General features: G+C 41.6%; 1 protein-coding gene across 1 annotated transcript in view; it reads left to right on the top strand.

Moving 5' to 3' along the window:
- TMED10 (transmembrane p24 trafficking protein 10) overlaps positions 1-17275 on the top strand; it is a 38567-nt gene that overhangs the window by 16932 nt on the left and 4360 nt on the right. The window contains exons 2-3 of the mRNA XM_045901260.2: positions 3596-3707; positions 9024-9097. Of these exons, the coding sequence (XP_045757216.1) occupies positions 3596-3707; positions 9024-9097 (186 nt within the window). The remainder of the gene's footprint in view (positions 1-3595; positions 3708-9023; positions 9098-17275) is intronic.

Below are 17275 nucleotides of genomic sequence, written 5' to 3'. Positions count from 1 at the left end.
GCAGACTGAACAATGCAGTGTCCCACTTGAGAGGACTCTTCAGGTGCTCTTACTTGCACTGACCCAAAGAATCCATCACATTCTGTTAGTCTTTCTTGGCTTCTGTGCAACCCATTCTTTCAGACATTCCTTTTGTGGGGAGGCAACATGGAATGTCGGAAGAACATGGATTTTAGACTACTTCAAATCCACACAATTTATTAACTGTGATGGTGGGCAAAACTACTAAGTTTTCTCATCAATAAAATGGGGATAATAAGACAGACCTCTCTGGAATTGTTGTGAAGATTAAATAAATATTATGTATAAAGTTACTAGCATAATTCCTTAATCCCTTTATCCTTCCAAACCACTCAGTTGCAGAACCTCAAGCCTAAATCACTTAATACTTTTTTCTTTGTTCCCGCATCCTGGCTGCTAAGTGTTGCCACTCGAAATCCATAGTCTATAATCTCAGCTGAGACCTCAGTGCTACCAAGCAATACTTTTATGTGATTTTTTTTTTAAGATTTTATTTATTTATTTGAGAGAGAGTGTGTACAAGCAGGGTGGGGAGGAGTCGAGGGAGAGGGAGAAGCAGGCTCCCCACTGAGCAAGGAGCCTGACGCGGGGTTCGATCCCAGGACCCTGGGATCATGACCTGATATGACCTGAGCCGAAGGCAGATGGGTAACTGACTGAGCCACCCAGGCACCCCCTTTTATGTGATTTTGGTCAGCTTTCTTCTTATGCAGAGGTCAGAAGTTGGTGGCCCCAAAGAACTCGGTTCTATAGGCCTCTTTTGTTTGGCCTTGAGATAGTTTTTCATATGTTGGGTTTGGCTGTGAGGATTTAAAACTTAGGAGGTTTCAAATAAAAGTTAAAATGTCTAGCTTCTTTTGAAAAATCGGATGCTCTGGGGGCACCTGGGTGGCTCAGTCATTAAATGTCTGCCTTCGGCTCAGGTCATGGCCCTAGGGTACTGGGATCGGGCCCCACATCAGGCTCCCTGCTCGGCCGGGAGCCTGCTTCTCCCTCTCTCGCTCCCCCTGCTTGTGTTCCCTCCTCGCTGTCTTTCTCTCTGTCAAATAAATAAATAAATACAAATTAAAAAAAAAGAAAAAAAAAAAAGAAATATCGGATGCTCTGAAAACCCAGCATGACATGGCACTCATTGGTTTCTCTCTTGAGACAGACACGTCTTTTCACTTTGCCAAATTGTCCACAACCTTGTGGACCTACACTGGCCCATTAGATTCAGTTACATTGCTCACTTGATCCTTGTGGGCATTGACTTTTTGGTTTTGTCCTATGGGCTCCCCCTCCTTAAAATCCCTCAAATTTGCCCCCTTCTCCTCATACTCAAAGCCCTCATTATTACTAACCTGGAGTACTGGAATAGTGTCCTAATCCATCTTCTTATCGCTAGTATTGTCCCTCTCAAGGGACTTGTCTTCACAGTATTATCAGATTCATCTTTCTAAATTGCAGACTGAATCCCATCACTCTCTTGTTTTAAATTTTCATTGCCTTTCCACTTTGTACCAAATGAAGTTTAAACTCCCTAGCATGGTTTGCATTTCTACATGATCTGGCCAGTACCTCTCTAGCCACTTAACCTCTCTGTGTTTCAGTTTCCTGCTATGGAACATAAGAGAAATAATAGTTCTTACCTATAGCATTATAATAAAGACTAAATTTTAAAATGCATATAAAGCACTTAGTGTAATACTCAACCTTTAGTAAGTGCTCAATAAATATTAAATATTAATAGTATTATGGTACTACTATATTTTTGTTTTGTTTTTTTCTGGACCCCAGGTGTTCATATTTGCCTTTTCTTCTACCCTGAATGTTTTTACACCCCTGTTTTTCCCTTAATTGCAGCTCATCCTTTAGGACTTAGCTCATGTGTCACCTCCACGGTACACTCCCCGAACCTCCATATCCCATGGCACCTTGCTTTCCTCTAGTAGTGCACTTTTCACATTACAGTGAGGTCTCATTTCTTATTCGTCTTATTTAGACTTTTAAGTTCTTCGAAGACAGGAACTATCTTACATATCCCTGTATCTCCAATGACTAGCACAGATCTAAGCATTGACAAATTAATGAAGGATCAACATCATTCATGGCAGAAGATACTTGATTAATATTACTGCTGTTACTTTTAGGGAATTTAGAAGATGTGCCATAAAACGTTTTTTAATTACCCCTTATTTCAAATTAGTCTAGCAGTGAAAACTATTCTTTAGTTATTACATTTTTCCTCAAAATGAAATACCTTTATTTCTGACCATAAGTGATACATGCCTTTGTAGAAAATCAAAAGAAAAATAAAAGTATAAAGAAGTTTTACTAAGAAAAAAACTAGTGTTATTAAAGTGCTTTAAATGCATAGACTTTTGTGTGCTGCTCAGTTTCCATATTTAAAATCGCACCTATAAATGAACCTTGTTTGACAGAGAGCATTAGAACATCTAGTTTAATATAAGGAAGCTACTAGTTTTGTGTTCCACATTGCAAGTAGCTTCCTGTCTTAAATAATGAAATGTGCCTTCTGCTAGGACAACCATGAACCCTAGAAAAGTTGCAATCCAGTGTGTCATATTACTGTCATTCCCTTGTTTTAAATATGACCATTCACTTACCAATGTATGCCACTTCATCTGTGCTTACAGGCCATTCTCTACAAATGGAGCAGTTTCAGTTTGGAGAACTAAAGCTAACAACCTAGAAGAAAGAAATTATCACTGGTGGAAGCCAAGGATGTCTTTTTTAGGACAAATTTCTTGTTCATTCCCCATGCCTCTCTGCTACCCCATTTGACCATTGACATAATTGATGTGAAATTTGCAGGAATAGATCTTCCAGATTTTCTTCTCCACGCATGTCCTCTTTCCTTCTCTTTTTGCACCAGGTGTCCCATTTCCATTCTCTGCCCCTACCTCCACCCCATCAAGATTTGTTTTACAGAAGAGATGCATTCTTATGTGTCTTTCTCCTTTTTGTAGTACATTCTTCTGGTAATTGTCCACTTCATTTTTGTGACCTGTCCCTTTCTAGGTAATGATACTGGTGTACATTTTATATAGCAAACTTTTGCTAATAAGCCCAATTTATATCAACTGTATTGCCTTTTTGGTATGGCAAGACATTCCATAGCAGCGACATATTTTATTTATTTATTTTTAAAGATTTTATTTATTTATTTGACAGAGACACACACAGTGAGAGAGGGAACACAAGCAGGGGGAGTGGGGGAGGGAGTAGCAGGCTTCTGCTGAGCAGGGAGCCCGATGCGGGGCTTGATCCCAGGACCCTGGGACCATAACCTGAGCTGAAGGAAGACACTTAATGACTGAGCCACCCAGGCACCCCAGCAGCAACATATTTTAGCCTTTAGTGTGGATACTGTTTGAATGAATGAAATTTGCTGTATTTGAGTTTCATCTTCTAATCCAATTCCTGTCTTTAAGAATGAACTGAACATAGTCATCATCATGAGAAATATCAACTGTCTTCTATAGACAGTGTTTCTTTCCATTCTCCAGTTTCTATAAGTTCTCTTCCCCAGTGTTATTTGCTTCCTGTTCTTACTTACTTTTTATTTTAGATCACAGATTCTGCTGGTCATATTCTGTACTCCAAGGAGGATGCAACCAAGGGGAAATTTGCCTTTACCACTGAAGATTATGACATGTTTGAAGTGTGTTTTGAGAGCAAGGGTAAGTAATCAAGAGTGTTTCCCCTGAATTAAGTGTCTCCTCTCAAGTTAGAGCATGAACTTTCTCTCTTGGGCTATTAGGAAGAGGAAATGGTAACTACATTGTTTATATGTCTTTCATACATATAAGTGAAAGTTGGCTAATCAGCTGAGTTCTTCATGTACAGGAGTAGGCATTTCTTAAATGCTGTGACCTATTTGGCTTGAATGATACAGTTGAATTTCATATAGATGCTGGAAAATAGTGCATTTATATATATGCTAGTGACACGTTTTCTCAGGAATTAGAAATAAGGTCTGTCTGACAAACAATATATGGCAAAGTTAGAAATATTTTTGGTCTCCAGAGCACTTTTCCTAGTTCTGTCTTGCTGTGGATTCTTCTGTGCGTCTCAAGGTCAAGACCCCTTTAGTCTGATTACTTGATGGCTTCTGTGCTCAGTAATGGGGGAAAAGGCAGATTCCTTTTTACTCCCTATTCATTAGTTTAAAGGACACTAGACTCTAAAAGCTTAATGCATTTATACTTGTTACATTAGTTGGGACTCTTTTGGGCTGCAGGACGTAAAAACTCAAACTGCCTTAAAGAAAAAGAAGGGATAGGTCATTTGACTCTCTGAACTGGGAAGTTTGCAACATGGTGCTGACCTCAGGCATAGCTGCATCTTGGGGTTTTTATATCTCTCTCAGTGTTTCCATTCCTTGCCTCCATTTAATTTTAGTCTCAGGCTTCCTCTGTGTAGAAGCAAAAGGACTCCTGGCAGTTTTACATTTGTAGAATGTTCAAAATATAGGATCCTAGAAGAAGAGCAAGCGCCTTTGCCAACAATGCCAGTAGATGCCCAGGAATGGCAGACGACCCAGCTGCTTTTGATAGGTAATCAAGAATTGACTCCCTTGATCTAAAGTTGGTCAATTCAGCCTAAAAGCTAAGGGAGTTTGCCAGAAGTAAATGGACTAATAGATTAAAAATAAAAAATTAAAGGATTTTGGGCGCCTGGGTGGCTCAGTTGGTTAAGCGACTGCCTTGAGCTCAGGTCATGATCCTGGAGTCCCGGGATCGAGTCCTGCATCGGGCTCCCTGCTCGGCAGGGAGTCTGCTTCTCCCTCTCCCACTCCCCGTTTGTGTTCCCTCTCTCGCTGTGTCTTTCTCTGTCAAATAAATAAATAAAATCTTTAAAAAAAAAAAATTAAAGGATTTTATTTTATTTATTTTTAAGATTTTATTTATTTATTTGAGAGAGAGAATGAGAGACAGAGCAGGAGAGGGAGGAGGGTCAGAGGGAGAAGCAGACTCCCTGCCGAGCAGGGAGCCCAATGGGGGACTCGATCCTGGGACTCCAGGATCATGACCTGAGCCGAAGGCAGTCGCTTAACCAACTGAGCCACCCAGGCGCCCAAAAATTAAAGGATTTTAATGGTGATTTCATGACTGATACCCTTCTCTCTGCTCCCACCAGTGCCAGTTCCAGTTCCAGGATGTCTCAACTATATTCTAGACATTTCCACATGGTTGTGCCACTCTTACCTTAAAACCAAGATGTGTTCACAAGCCTCCCTTTCAAACTAATTCCCCTCTTATCAGTGTTACCACTATCCTTCCAGTTACTTGGGCTCACATTTTGAAATTCTTTTTGCCTTTTTCAGCCTATCATCAAGTTACACTGATACTTCTTTCAAAATATCTTCTGTATCTGTCACCACACAAATCTGAACTCTAATCTTTTATTTTTTTTTAAAGATTTCATTTATTTATTTGAGAGAGAGACAGCGTGAGAGAGGGAACACAAGCAGGGCAAGTGGGAGAGGGAGAAGCAGGCCTCCCGCCGAGCAGGAAGCCCGATGCGGGGCTCGATCCTAGGACCCTGGGATCATGACCTGAGCCGAAGGCAGACGCTTAACGACTGAGTCACCCAGGCGCCCCTGAACTCTAATCTTTTATTTTTTTTTATTTTATTTTTTTTTTTATTTAAAAGATTTTATTTATTTGAGAGAGAGAGAGAGAGAAACAGCATGAGAGGGGATAGGGTCAGAGGGAGAAGCAGGCTCCCTGCCGGGCAGGGAGCCCGATGTGGGACTCGATCCCAGGACTCCGGGATCATGACCTGAGCTGAAAGCAGTTGCTTAACCAACTGAGCCACCCAGGCGCCCGAACTCTAATCTTTTAAATCATGGATTGTGTTGGGGTGCTTGGGTGGCTCAATTGGTCAAGTGGCTGACTCTTGATGTTGGCTCAGGTCGTGATCTCAGAGTCCTGGGATCCAGCCCTGCGTTGGGCTCCGTGCTAGACGTGGAGCCTGCTTAAGATTCTCTCCCTCTCCCTCTGCCCCTGCCCCCCCTAAATATGTGTGTGTGTGTGTGTGTGTGTGTATAAATGTATACACACAGTATAGTCAGCACTCAATTTCTGGTTTCATTTATCTTGATATGGAAATGCGATACCTTGTAGTCTTTGGAGCACCTTTTAAAAAATTGTCCATTTGACAGAGAAATGCAGAGAAGTTTGGTGTTTTTTAAAATTTTGTTTTGTTTTTAACAAAAGGGACCCTTTAGGGCCATGATGTCAGCTAAGGGGATAGGCTAGCTGGTCTGTGCAAGAAACTGTATGGTCTAGACTGAGAGTAGCCAGAGGTCTGTGGTTTTGTGGTTTCACTTGTGTTTGAATAATGCTAATGCTGTGCTATGGCAACAGAGAGATGGTGGGAAGAGTCTGTTAAGAAGAGAATATCTTGATCATTTGGGCCAGGTGGGCTGTGAGCTGATTCAGTTTCATAATTTTTTAAATGAGGAAGGAGAAGCAGAAATCTGCACTGCATCTCTTATGGGCCAATGCCGTGATCAGGATTACACATTGGATTTGGGAAAAGAGACCTCCCTCTCTGGGTGCCGCTGTTTTTGTTTTGTTTTGGAGACTTACTGGTTTAATGCTCAGAAGGCATCTGTGACTTAGTTTCTTAGTCCTACCTAGTCTTATTTCTCTTGCTTTCTCTCTCTCTTTTTTTTTAATTTACATTTTTAAAAGATATTTGTTTACCAATTTATTTTTCAAAGATTTTATTTATTTGACAGAGAGAGACAGTGAGAGAGGGAACATAAATAGGGGGAGCAGGAGAGGGAGAAGCAGGCCTCCTGCTGAGCAGGGTGCCCAATTCAGGGCTCGTTCCCAGGACCCCAGGATCATAACCTGAGCCGAAGGCAGACGCTTAATGACTGAGCCTCACAGGTGCCCCAAGGTTCTTATTTATTTATTTGTTAGAGACAGAGGGAGCACAAGTAGGGGGAGCGGCAGACAGATGGAGAAGCAGGCTCCCCACTGAACAAAGAGCCCGATGTGGGACTCCATCCCAAGATCCTGGGATCATGACCGGAGCCGAAGGCAGATGCTTAACCAGCTGAGCCACCCAGGCGCCCCTGATGTGCATTTTTTTTAAGATTTTTTTATTTTTAAGTAAATTTTTAAGCCCCAACATGGGCCTCGAACTCACAACCCCAAGACCAAGAGCCACATGTTCCACCAACTAAGCCAGCCAGGCGCCCCTCTGTTGCTTTCAAGTTGATCTTTCTAATCTATCCAGAAGAACTTCTGTACTGTCTTTTATTTTTTTTATTTTTTTAAAGATTTTATTTATTTATTTGACAGAGAGACAGCGTGAGAGAGGGAACACAAGTAGGGCGAGTGGGAGAGGGAGAAGCAGGCTTCCTGCGGAGCAGGGAGCCCGTCGCGGGGCTCGATCCCAGGACCCTGGGATCATGACCTGAGCCCAAGGCAGACGCTTAATGACTGAGCCACCCAGGTGCCCCTCTTTACTGTCTTTTAAACATGCTGTACTCATTTCAATATTTGAGCCTTTGCCTGTGTTGTGCCCTTTGCCTAGAGTACTTTGTCCTTGCCTTCAGGTGCTCTCTCTTTAGTGAAGTCTGTCCACAAGTTAACCCTTCTCTTCTCTAACCTTTACTCCATAGCTGGGATTATTTGAACTGGTTTTTTTCTCTTAAGGTTTTTAATGCTTTGCATTTTCATCGTAGCTGTTATGAATGTTTGTCTTAGATCCTACTGAATTATTTGAAGGCAGAGATTGTAATTCAGTCACCTAGTGAGTTCTCACTGAGTAGTTATTGAATTGACTTCAGTCCATTTCAGAAACCTCCAGTTTCAGGCAGCGGGGAGTGTAGTACCATTCTCTCTGGTTTGTACTTTGAAGAACTCCAAGGCTTAAGTGGCACGGTTTCCTTAAACTCCTAATTCCATGCAGGCAGTTTGTTTGTTTGTCAGAGAGAGCAGAAGCATGGGGAGTGGCAGGCAGAGGGAGAAGCAGCAGGCTCCCCACTGAGCAAGGAGCCTCATGTGGGACTCGATCTCAGGACCCTGAGATCACGACCTGAGCCGAAGGCAGACACTTAACCGACTGAGCCACTCAGGCGTCCCCCATGCAGGCAGTTTTTTATTTCATAAATAATTAGGTAAATTCCAGGGGATTGGGGCTGAGCAATTTTCTGGGATTCCTGAGTCTTTCTCTCTCTCCTACTTGATGATTTAAGGTTAAATTCTTTTTTGATCAAGCTGAATCAGTTTACCTTTTCTGATATAAGTCTAGCTCTGTTGGCCCTACTATCCCAAATAGGCATTTCTCTTTCTAAGTAGCATCCCTGAAAACTGTACTCTTCTTTACAAGTGTTTTTCTTTCTTTTCTTTTAAGTGTTTTGTGGGTCCTATAACATTGTATTAACCTACTGAAATGGCCTTACATTGACCAAAATGTTTGAATTAAAGTGGAATATTAGCTAAATCCTGTGTTGTTTTCAGTACTCATGTTTATATTAAGTAAATCCAAGCTTAGCATATACCCAATAATCCTTTTTTTTTTTTTTCCAAAATTTGACAGGGCACCCTTTTCAGATGTGGAAATGTACCTTTTCGATCTTAGTTGGTGCCCACTACCTATTGGTCTATATGCCACTCAGTTTTATACTGTGTTGACTTGAGTGTTATTTCCTAATCCCGTAAGCCTGTATGTTGTCTCTTCTGCTGTTCTGTCCCTCTGTAGTACCAAGCTGCAGTGTCTTGTGTCCTGCCTGCTCAGAGATGTTTGCCAGCAGCATGTTCTCGTTGCTTTCCGGCACCCCACACAGATAGAGGCTTTGTCTGGAATGCTTGTGATTTTAGCCAGAGCCAGGAATTTTCTGCAGCTGAGTAGGGGGAGGAGTTGTGGCTGTTTCCCTCTATTGAGAGGAGAGGGTTAGAGAGAGGGAGGGTGGGTGGGTGATTTCCCAGAATTTTAAATATTCTACACAATGAATCATTTGATTTCTTTCTCAGGAACAGGGCGGATACCTGATCAACTCGTGATTCTAGACATGAAGCACGGAGTGGAGGCGAAAAATTACGAAGAGGTATGTCCTGCTGTAACAGCCGGTAGTGTGCTGTGCTAGGAGGTTTCTGTGACCTAGGCAGGCCAACTGGCTGTGCTTTGTCCAGAAGGCTTTTGTTTTCTCAGCAGTCATGTGACAACCAGCTACAATCTTACTGATACAAAAAGTTGTGTTAACAGTCTTGAACGATAATTCTGACTGTGCCTTCGGCCAAATGACCGAACCAGCTATCCCACAGACATGTTAGTGTGTAGGGGCACCTGGGTGGCTCAGTTGGTTAAGCGTCTGCCTTCGACTCAGGTCATGATCTCAGGGTCCTGGGATTGAGCCCCGTGTTGGGCTTCCTAAGCTCAGTGGGGAGTCTGCTTCTCCCTCTCTTCCTCCTCCTCCCCCCTGCTTGTATGTGCACTTTCTCTTTCTCTCTTTCAAATAAATAAAATCTTACAAAAACAAAAACAAAAACAAAAAAACCCAAAACCACAAGAACTATTCAAGACTGAAGGATTGATCTTTACAGAAAGGTAAGAGTATTTTTACCCAGATCAGAGTCTTCTTACAACAGTACCTGAAGGTATGAAGTAGAGGTGGGGGACAGGAAATGTAAATGGTTTTTAAAGAATGTAAACAAGGGCGCCTGGGTGGCTCAGTCCTTAAATGTCTGCCTTCGGCTCAGGTCATGATCCCCAGGGTCCTGGGATCGAGTCCCACATCAGGCTGCCTGCCCGGCAGGAAGCCTGTTTCTCCCTCTCCCACTCCCCCTGCTTGTGTTCCCTCTCTCACTGTGTCTCTCTCTGTCAAATAAATAAAATCTTTAAAAAAAAAAAAAAAGGGCTCCTGGGTGGCTCAGATGGTTAAGCGTCTGCCTTCGGCTCAGGTCATGATCCTAGGGTCCTGGGATCGAGTCCTGCATCGGGCTCCCTGCTAGGCGGGGAGCCTGCTTCTCCCTCTGCCTCTGCCTCTCTCTCTCTCTCTGACTCTCATGAATAAATAAATAAAACATAAAAAAAAAAGTAAACAAAATAAAGTTGATTTAAGAGAATTTTCTAGGACTGATGGACCCACAGAAAGTTGCTCCATCTTTGGTCAGGACCTGGGAAGGAAATGTCCTAAAATGGAAGAAGATTGGAAGTGACCGGCTAATTCTGCAACAGGAAGTAGTCATACAACAATTGCAGCTCTTTAAGTCTTTCCTCTGTTTCTTAGTTCAGATATCCAATAGAATAACACCAGACTGAGTTATTTGTAGGTGATCAACAAGAGCGAGGGATATGGTAGAGGTAGTGAATGGAAGACAGTTCCTGGTAGAGACTTTGAATTGCTTGTTTCTGTGTCTAAGCTGGTTTTTTTTTTTTTTTAAAGATTTTATTTATTTATTTGACAGAGAGAGAGACAGCGAGAGCAGGAACACAAGCAGGGGAAGTAGGAGGGGAGAAGCAGGCTTCCTGCCGAGCAGGGAGCCCGATGTGGGACTCGATCCCAGGACCCTGGGATCATGACCTGAGCCGAAGGCAGATGCTTAACGACTGAGCCACCCAGGCGCCCTCTAAGCTGGTTTTTAAAAGAAAGCAAGAGAGCCTTTACTTGATGAACTGAAGAGTAAATTGAAATAATCCTTTTAAGCTTTGATGGTTGAGAAGAATCTTAATTATATTTATATAAGGTAATGTATGTTAAAATGCTATTTTAAGGTATAAAAGAGAAAAATGTTGCAGTTATTCTGAGGTAGAAAAATAGGTAAGGTGATTTTCAGTTTTCGATGACTGCTGCAGTATCCTCAACTTGAGACCACTCTCGAAGCCAGCATGCATTGTTACAATAGAAATTTTACCTGTTGTAAGTCTTTCCTCCTGATATGATGGCTGCCATTTGTTAAATAATAAGGCATTTGATTAGACATTAGACATAATTTTTCCCTCTAAAACAGAGGGCATTATTGTGAGTTTATATAGAAAATGATGTGGACATCTCTGTCACAGAGCATGCTGGAACTCCTATTCCTCCTGGAATTTCTACCATCCTTGGACTTTGTTGACATTGGGGAAGGGCCTTTATCTTTCCTGACCTTTTGCCTAACCCACGAGGGGAATCCCTAGCAGAAAGGAAACCACAGCACTTCCTTTGCCTGCTTCCTGCTTTGGAAGTCTGGAACGTCCTAAGCATGTCGTTACGCACATGGTTACAACACAGCTCTAAATTCTGTTTCTTAACCAAGTAACTCCTGCTACTACTCTCTTTGGCGATCTTACCACCAACCCCACCACCTCCCCCCCAAAAGGCAGAGCAAACTGAGACAGAGAAGAAGTGGTTTCAACACAGGCCAGAGGCAGCCGTTTCCGCAGTCAATGGCTAGGCTCCCTTGAATCTTGCTTAGAAATAGCTGTTACTTGTCTCTCAGCAAATGCCTGTGACAAGAACATGAATAATAGAAGCACTTGTTCTCTGGTTAATTACCAGCGAGCACTGAGCGTATGTAGAGGTTTTGAGGCATTTAATTTCAGGCCCTTGAGGTAATAGAGAGTTTTTATCTCCAGAGGATTTGGGCCTATTGGTATCAGCATTTGGCTTTGGGGAGGTGGCACATTTTCTTCAAGTTTTTTCATATCCAAAGTATCTTCCTCACAGTTGTGGGCTTCATGATTCTGAAATCCCTTGTGGTTTTGTAAAATTGAATAGTAGTCAGTGTTTCAGTAGCTGGGCAGAGTACTACAATGCCTACTAAATTGTTAGAGAGGATTTACTTAATTAGTGCATGTGGAATTGCTATGTAAACAATACAAATGTAAGATGGTATTTAGAAGCTAGAATGGTTGTCCTATTGTAAAGAAGCATAGAGTCTTGTAGTTTGAATTCTTTAAAGAGTTTAGAATGCTTATGTCCTCAGAAATAAAGCACTTTTGATCCCCTCTGTTGAATTTTAAGGACCTTTCACCACTGTCTTTTGCCCATGGTGGGGGGGGCGGGGCAGCGGCATCTTTTTTGTGGTCTGTGGTACCAGAGCAGCTGCTTGTGAGGATTAATTGTCTAATCCTGCAGTTGTGGAAATGAAGGCAGTAACTGTCCCACGAAGAAGGAGCTATCTGACACATCCTCAAACTCTGGGGCTGTATATGTCCCTTCTTGATGTGGAGGTCAGCATTTTCAGTACAACTAAAATCCTGTTGTGCCTGTGGGTTCTATTAGTATGTCATTTGCTATCAGCATGTATACCAGAAACACAGTTGCCCTTGTTGGAACAACAGCTTAAGACTTTCCAAAAGTTCTACTTTTTTGAATGCCCTCAGGAAGGAGGAACTCTGGTTCTGCATACTAGATCCAAAATCCTTTCTCGACATGAGTAAAATGAAATAACGGGCAAGGCACCTGACACATTGTTGGTTAGTTCAGTAGATTTTGGCTTCCTTCTCCTACCCTTTCTGGAAACTGACTATGACAGAGTAAATAGAATCATGCTAAATTTCATATAGCCCCTAAGATTGGCAGTATTATCTGGCCTTATTTTGGTACATTCTTGACCTTTTGAGCTTCTATGAAGAGGCTTGTGATTCACATACGTCCCCACACAAGTAAACTTGTCCTTGGCTATAGGTCTGCCTTCTTTATCTTGATTGTGTAGACTAGACGATCTGCACTGTTACCGCTGTGTTTCTAAAATTTGGGGGGCTATGGTGGGGAGTGTGGAGGTAACAGCAATTTGACTGAATTTGGCTTACCACAAGCAGCTTCTCTTAAGTCTCAGTGCTCCACCAAGGAAAACAATCTAGCGATTCTCTAGAGGTCGGTTTTACATGTATGTTTTAAGAAGCAGTTTTGCAGAGTTAAAACTTTTTAGGTGCAGTTACATATGACTCTGAATTCTAGGTTTAAATCATCACTAGGGGGCGGGAGATTTGGATATGGCTTAAGAAGGGTAATTTCAGTTTTTTTGAGGTGTTGTACATGTGCAGGGAAAGGCTTTCTGACTTGTAGCTTTTCCAAGCAGTCCCTTCCACCACAGATGAGAGTGATAGTGTGGTAGGGAGGACTTTCTCCTGGGCAGTGGGTGAAAATAGATACAGAGTGCTCTAAGGAAGCCTTGCTTTAGGGGACCAACAACACTTATTATCTCATATGAGAAAGTTGGCTCCTCTGAAGAAGGCATTGAATGGGCATGCTATATGAAGTTTACATTGTATTAATTTCTTTGAGTTCAAGGGCCGAACTAGTGTGGGGATAAAGGATAAAAATCAAAACAATGTGAATATGACAATGTATGATTGTTAATTATGTGGCACAGTCTAAGTGCTGTAGGACTTTAGGAAAGAGGGAGTCGGTGTGGACAGAAGTTGTTAAAGAAAGCTTCATGGTTAAGGCTTGAAAGATAGGTAGGGGTTGGATACACTGAGTGAATATAAAGTCAAAGGTACGGTTTTGCTTGCATTTTACAAAGCAGCAGAGCTTTGCCGTTCTGATGCTGAATAAATGCTTTGGTGACCTTGGGTAGGGATTCAAGAGACCATGGTTCTGCTAGTCCTGGTCTTCCACCCAAAGGACTTGATTACTATGGAATCTTCAGTTTCATTTGTAAAATGAAGTCCCTTGTAGCTCTAATAGTCTTTATTGAATGGCTAAAATGCAGCTTACAGGGGGAATGCTACCCTCTAGTGGAGAACCTATGGTACATAACATTGTCAAGTAGGCTTTGCTTTTATCAAGCTGTTGGCAAAATACATGTCATCCTTCCAGCCTGAGAAGAGAGAAATAGACTGGAATAACGGCCTGCTGTCCTGAAACATTTATAATTTCCCTTTTTTTTTTTAAAGATTTTGTTTATTTATTTGACAGAGACACAGCGAGAGAGAGAGAGAACACAAGAAGGGGGAGTGGGAGAGGGAGAGGGAGAAGCAGGCTTCCTGCGGAGCAGGCAGCCCAATGCGGGGCTCAGTCCCAGGACCCTGGGATCATGACCTGAGCCGAAGGCAGACGCCTGACGACTGAACCACCCAGGCACCCCTAATTTCACATTCTTACAGACATTGTGAACACTAAATCAGACGTTCAGAAGAGCAGAACAACAGTCAGTGGGGATTTTGATATAGTTGTTCTTGTCATCTTTTTGTACTGACTACGATAAAAGTCTTGGTGATAAACTCATTGAATACTTAGTCCTGGGCAAGCGAAGAGGGTCTTCCTGAGAATAGTGATGATAATTTCCTTAAAATTTTTACTCTGTTAGTCTGTAAAAATTAGAATAATAGCAGTATGAAACCAGGGAAGTTTGACTAATAAACTGGACAACTTACCCAGATCCTTGTGGCCTAATATAGCTTGATCATTTCACCTTTGATCCAGAAAAAAAAATAGTGTAGCCTACTAGTTTCCTTCATCAACGTTTTAGTACCTTCAGAATAAAATATAAACTCAGACTTGGATTCCAGTCTCCGATCCACCAAGCTCAGAACTTGGGCAAGGGTTATTTAACACTTTGAATCTTAATTTCCTGATCTGAAAAATTTAGGGATAATAATATTCACCTTATATAGGGTTATGAGGATTAAGTAAGATTATAAGGTATAAAATACATACACATTATGGATATATACTGATAGGTCTAATTCATTATACTGCCTTCTTCATCCTCTTCCTCAGTTGAACTCCTCCCTAATTTTTGAGCCTTATGTTTGCTATTACCAACAACCCTCCTCCAGGCATGTATAAGGCCATCCTCAATACTAAATTTCTTTGGTTTTTCAGGTTTTAGGGCTTTTCAGGTTTTAGGCATTTGGCCTGTTGTCATTTAACAAAAAAGATGGGGAGGGTTAGGAGTAGTCTTCAAAGTAATTTTTTATTTATTTTTATTTTTATTTTTTTAAGATTTTATTTATTTATTCATTAGAGACAGAGAGAGAGAGGCAGAGGGAGAAGCAGGCTCCCAAGGAGCAGGGAGCCCAATGCGGGACTCGATCCCAGGACCCTGAGATCATGACCTGAGCCGAAGGCAGACGCCTAACCATCTGAGCCACCCAGGCGCCCTTCAAAGTAATTTAAAAAAAAAATTTTTTTTTTTTAAGATTTTATTTATTTATTTGAGAGAGAGAGAATGAGAGAGAGCACATGAGAGGGGGGAGGGTCAGAGGGAGAAGCAGACCCCCTGCTGAGCAGGGAGCCCGATGCGGGACTCGATCCTGGGACTCCAGGATCATGACCTGAGCCGAAGGCAGTCGCTTAACCAACTGAGCCACCCAGGCGCCCCTCAAAGTAATTTTTTAAAAGAATATTTTCAGGGGCACCTGGGTAGCTCAGTTGGTTAAGCTTCTGCCTTCGGCTCAGGTCATGATCCCAGGGTTCTGGGATCGAGTCCCCGAGTAAGGCTCCCTGCTCAGCGGGACGCCAACTTCTCCCTCTCCCTCTCCCTCTGTGGCTCACCCTGCTTGTGCTTGCTCTCTCTTTCTCTTTCTCTCAAATAAAATCTTAAAAAATATATATTTTTTCAGCTGGCAGGGGCATGCCCATAGTTTCACTTCCAGGTTTTTTTTTGCAAGTTTCTATTTAGAGAGCCTTAAATCATTTATCACTAAAGAAGTTTCATGCCATTGTTTTTATACTATCTCATTCAGGAAGCTTCGGAGATGAAAGTATAAACCAGGAGGGAAAATGTTAAACAGACTAAAGTTGAGCTTATTATATATGTCTTGTATTGATATCTTTTCCCTGGGGAATTTCTTTGCTCTGTGGCTCTATACGAAATCAACCAACAGGTATATAGTCTAGAGTAATGGCAAAATCTGGCATTTGGGCATTAAGCTAGGAGAGTTAGCTAAATGCATTAACTAACCATTAGTTAAATGTTATAGTCAATTAGCTTCATTCTGTTTGTAGCTGTCAGTCATGCCATTAACTCTAGCCAACATTTTACAAATGTAAGAAAATATACATCCAGTGAAAGAAAACTTAGGTGGATCATTGCAAATTCATAAGGTACATTTTATGTACCTTATTTAAATATAAACTTACTTTTTATATCCCCATCCTAACAGCAATTTCTAGTTTTATTTTAAGTAACTTTTATTTTTTTATTTTTTTATTTTTAAGACTTTATTTATTCATTTGAGAGAGAGAGAGGCAGAGAGAGCACAAGCAGGGGGAGAGGTAGAGGGAGAGGGACAAGCAGGCTCCCCGCTGAGCTGGGAGCCCGACGTGGGCCTCCATCCCAGGATCTGGAGATCACGACCTGAGCCGAAGGCAGATGCTTAACCATCTGAGCCACCCAGGCACCCCAAATAACTTTTATTTTAAATAATTTCACATGTTCAGTGAGGAATATAGATGAGCAAAGAGAACATAAGAACACTCTTAAACTCTTGCTGTTCATCCCACGTTAACTGCTGTTAACATTAGCTGAAAAAGAACAAAGAAGGTGAATTGGACAAAAGAGAAGAAAAAGGGCATTCTATAGAGAACATACAATAAATAGAGAGTAAAGAGGTAGTTATTGAAAAAGAATTTTTTTTAAAGATTTTATTTATTTGAGATAGCATGAGCAGGAGGGCAGAGGGAAAGGGAGAAGTAGGATCCCCACTGAGCAGGGAGCCCAATGCGGGGCTCGATCCTAGGACCCCAGGATCATGACCTGAGCCGAAGGCAGATGTGTAACCGACTGAGCCACCAGGCGCTCCTTAGAAAAAGAATTTTTGATGAATTCTTAAGGAAAGATTTAAGAGCAACTGGTATATGAGTTTTAAGATCTAGAAAACTCTGGTGGTATATCCTCATTTTAAAAGTAAATCATAATATAAGATTGATAGGAAAAAAACAAAAATAGGCTAATGAAATCTTTGCTTTTGTCATATCTGCCTCTAGTTACTAGACACTCTTGGAGGTTTCACAGTGGTCTGGGTTGAGAAAGGAAAACAGTTCATTTCTTTCTCACATCCTTCATTCCTTAGCATACAAGGAAGTCCTTGAAGATTTCTTTTGGTAACTGGCTATGTAATTCTAAAAAAAAATGCAGTGGTTTGTTTTGTTTTGTTTTGTTTTTAGCAAAGCTAGGCTTCATCTGGGCTCTGGAGCTCTGATATAAACCCTAAAGCTGTTGTGGGATTTAAAGGAGCAAAGCAGAATTCTCTAATTTTATAGTTTGAGTTATCTTAATGTTACAGTCATATACTCCCTCATTCCTGTGCATTGTCGATTGGGAATTTAGAGGGTTTTCTTTTAAAATCA

This window comes from Mirounga angustirostris, unplaced genomic scaffold, assembly GCF_029215605.1.
Source record: "Mirounga angustirostris isolate CCGP_5_RB_7025 unplaced genomic scaffold, mMirAng1.0.hap1 SCAF_9, whole genome shotgun sequence".
Classification (NCBI taxonomy): Eukaryota; Metazoa; Chordata; class Mammalia; order Carnivora; family Phocidae; genus Mirounga; species Mirounga angustirostris.
The sequence above is the reverse complement of the archived record's forward strand: the minus strand, read 5'-3'. Positions and strand labels throughout refer to the sequence as shown.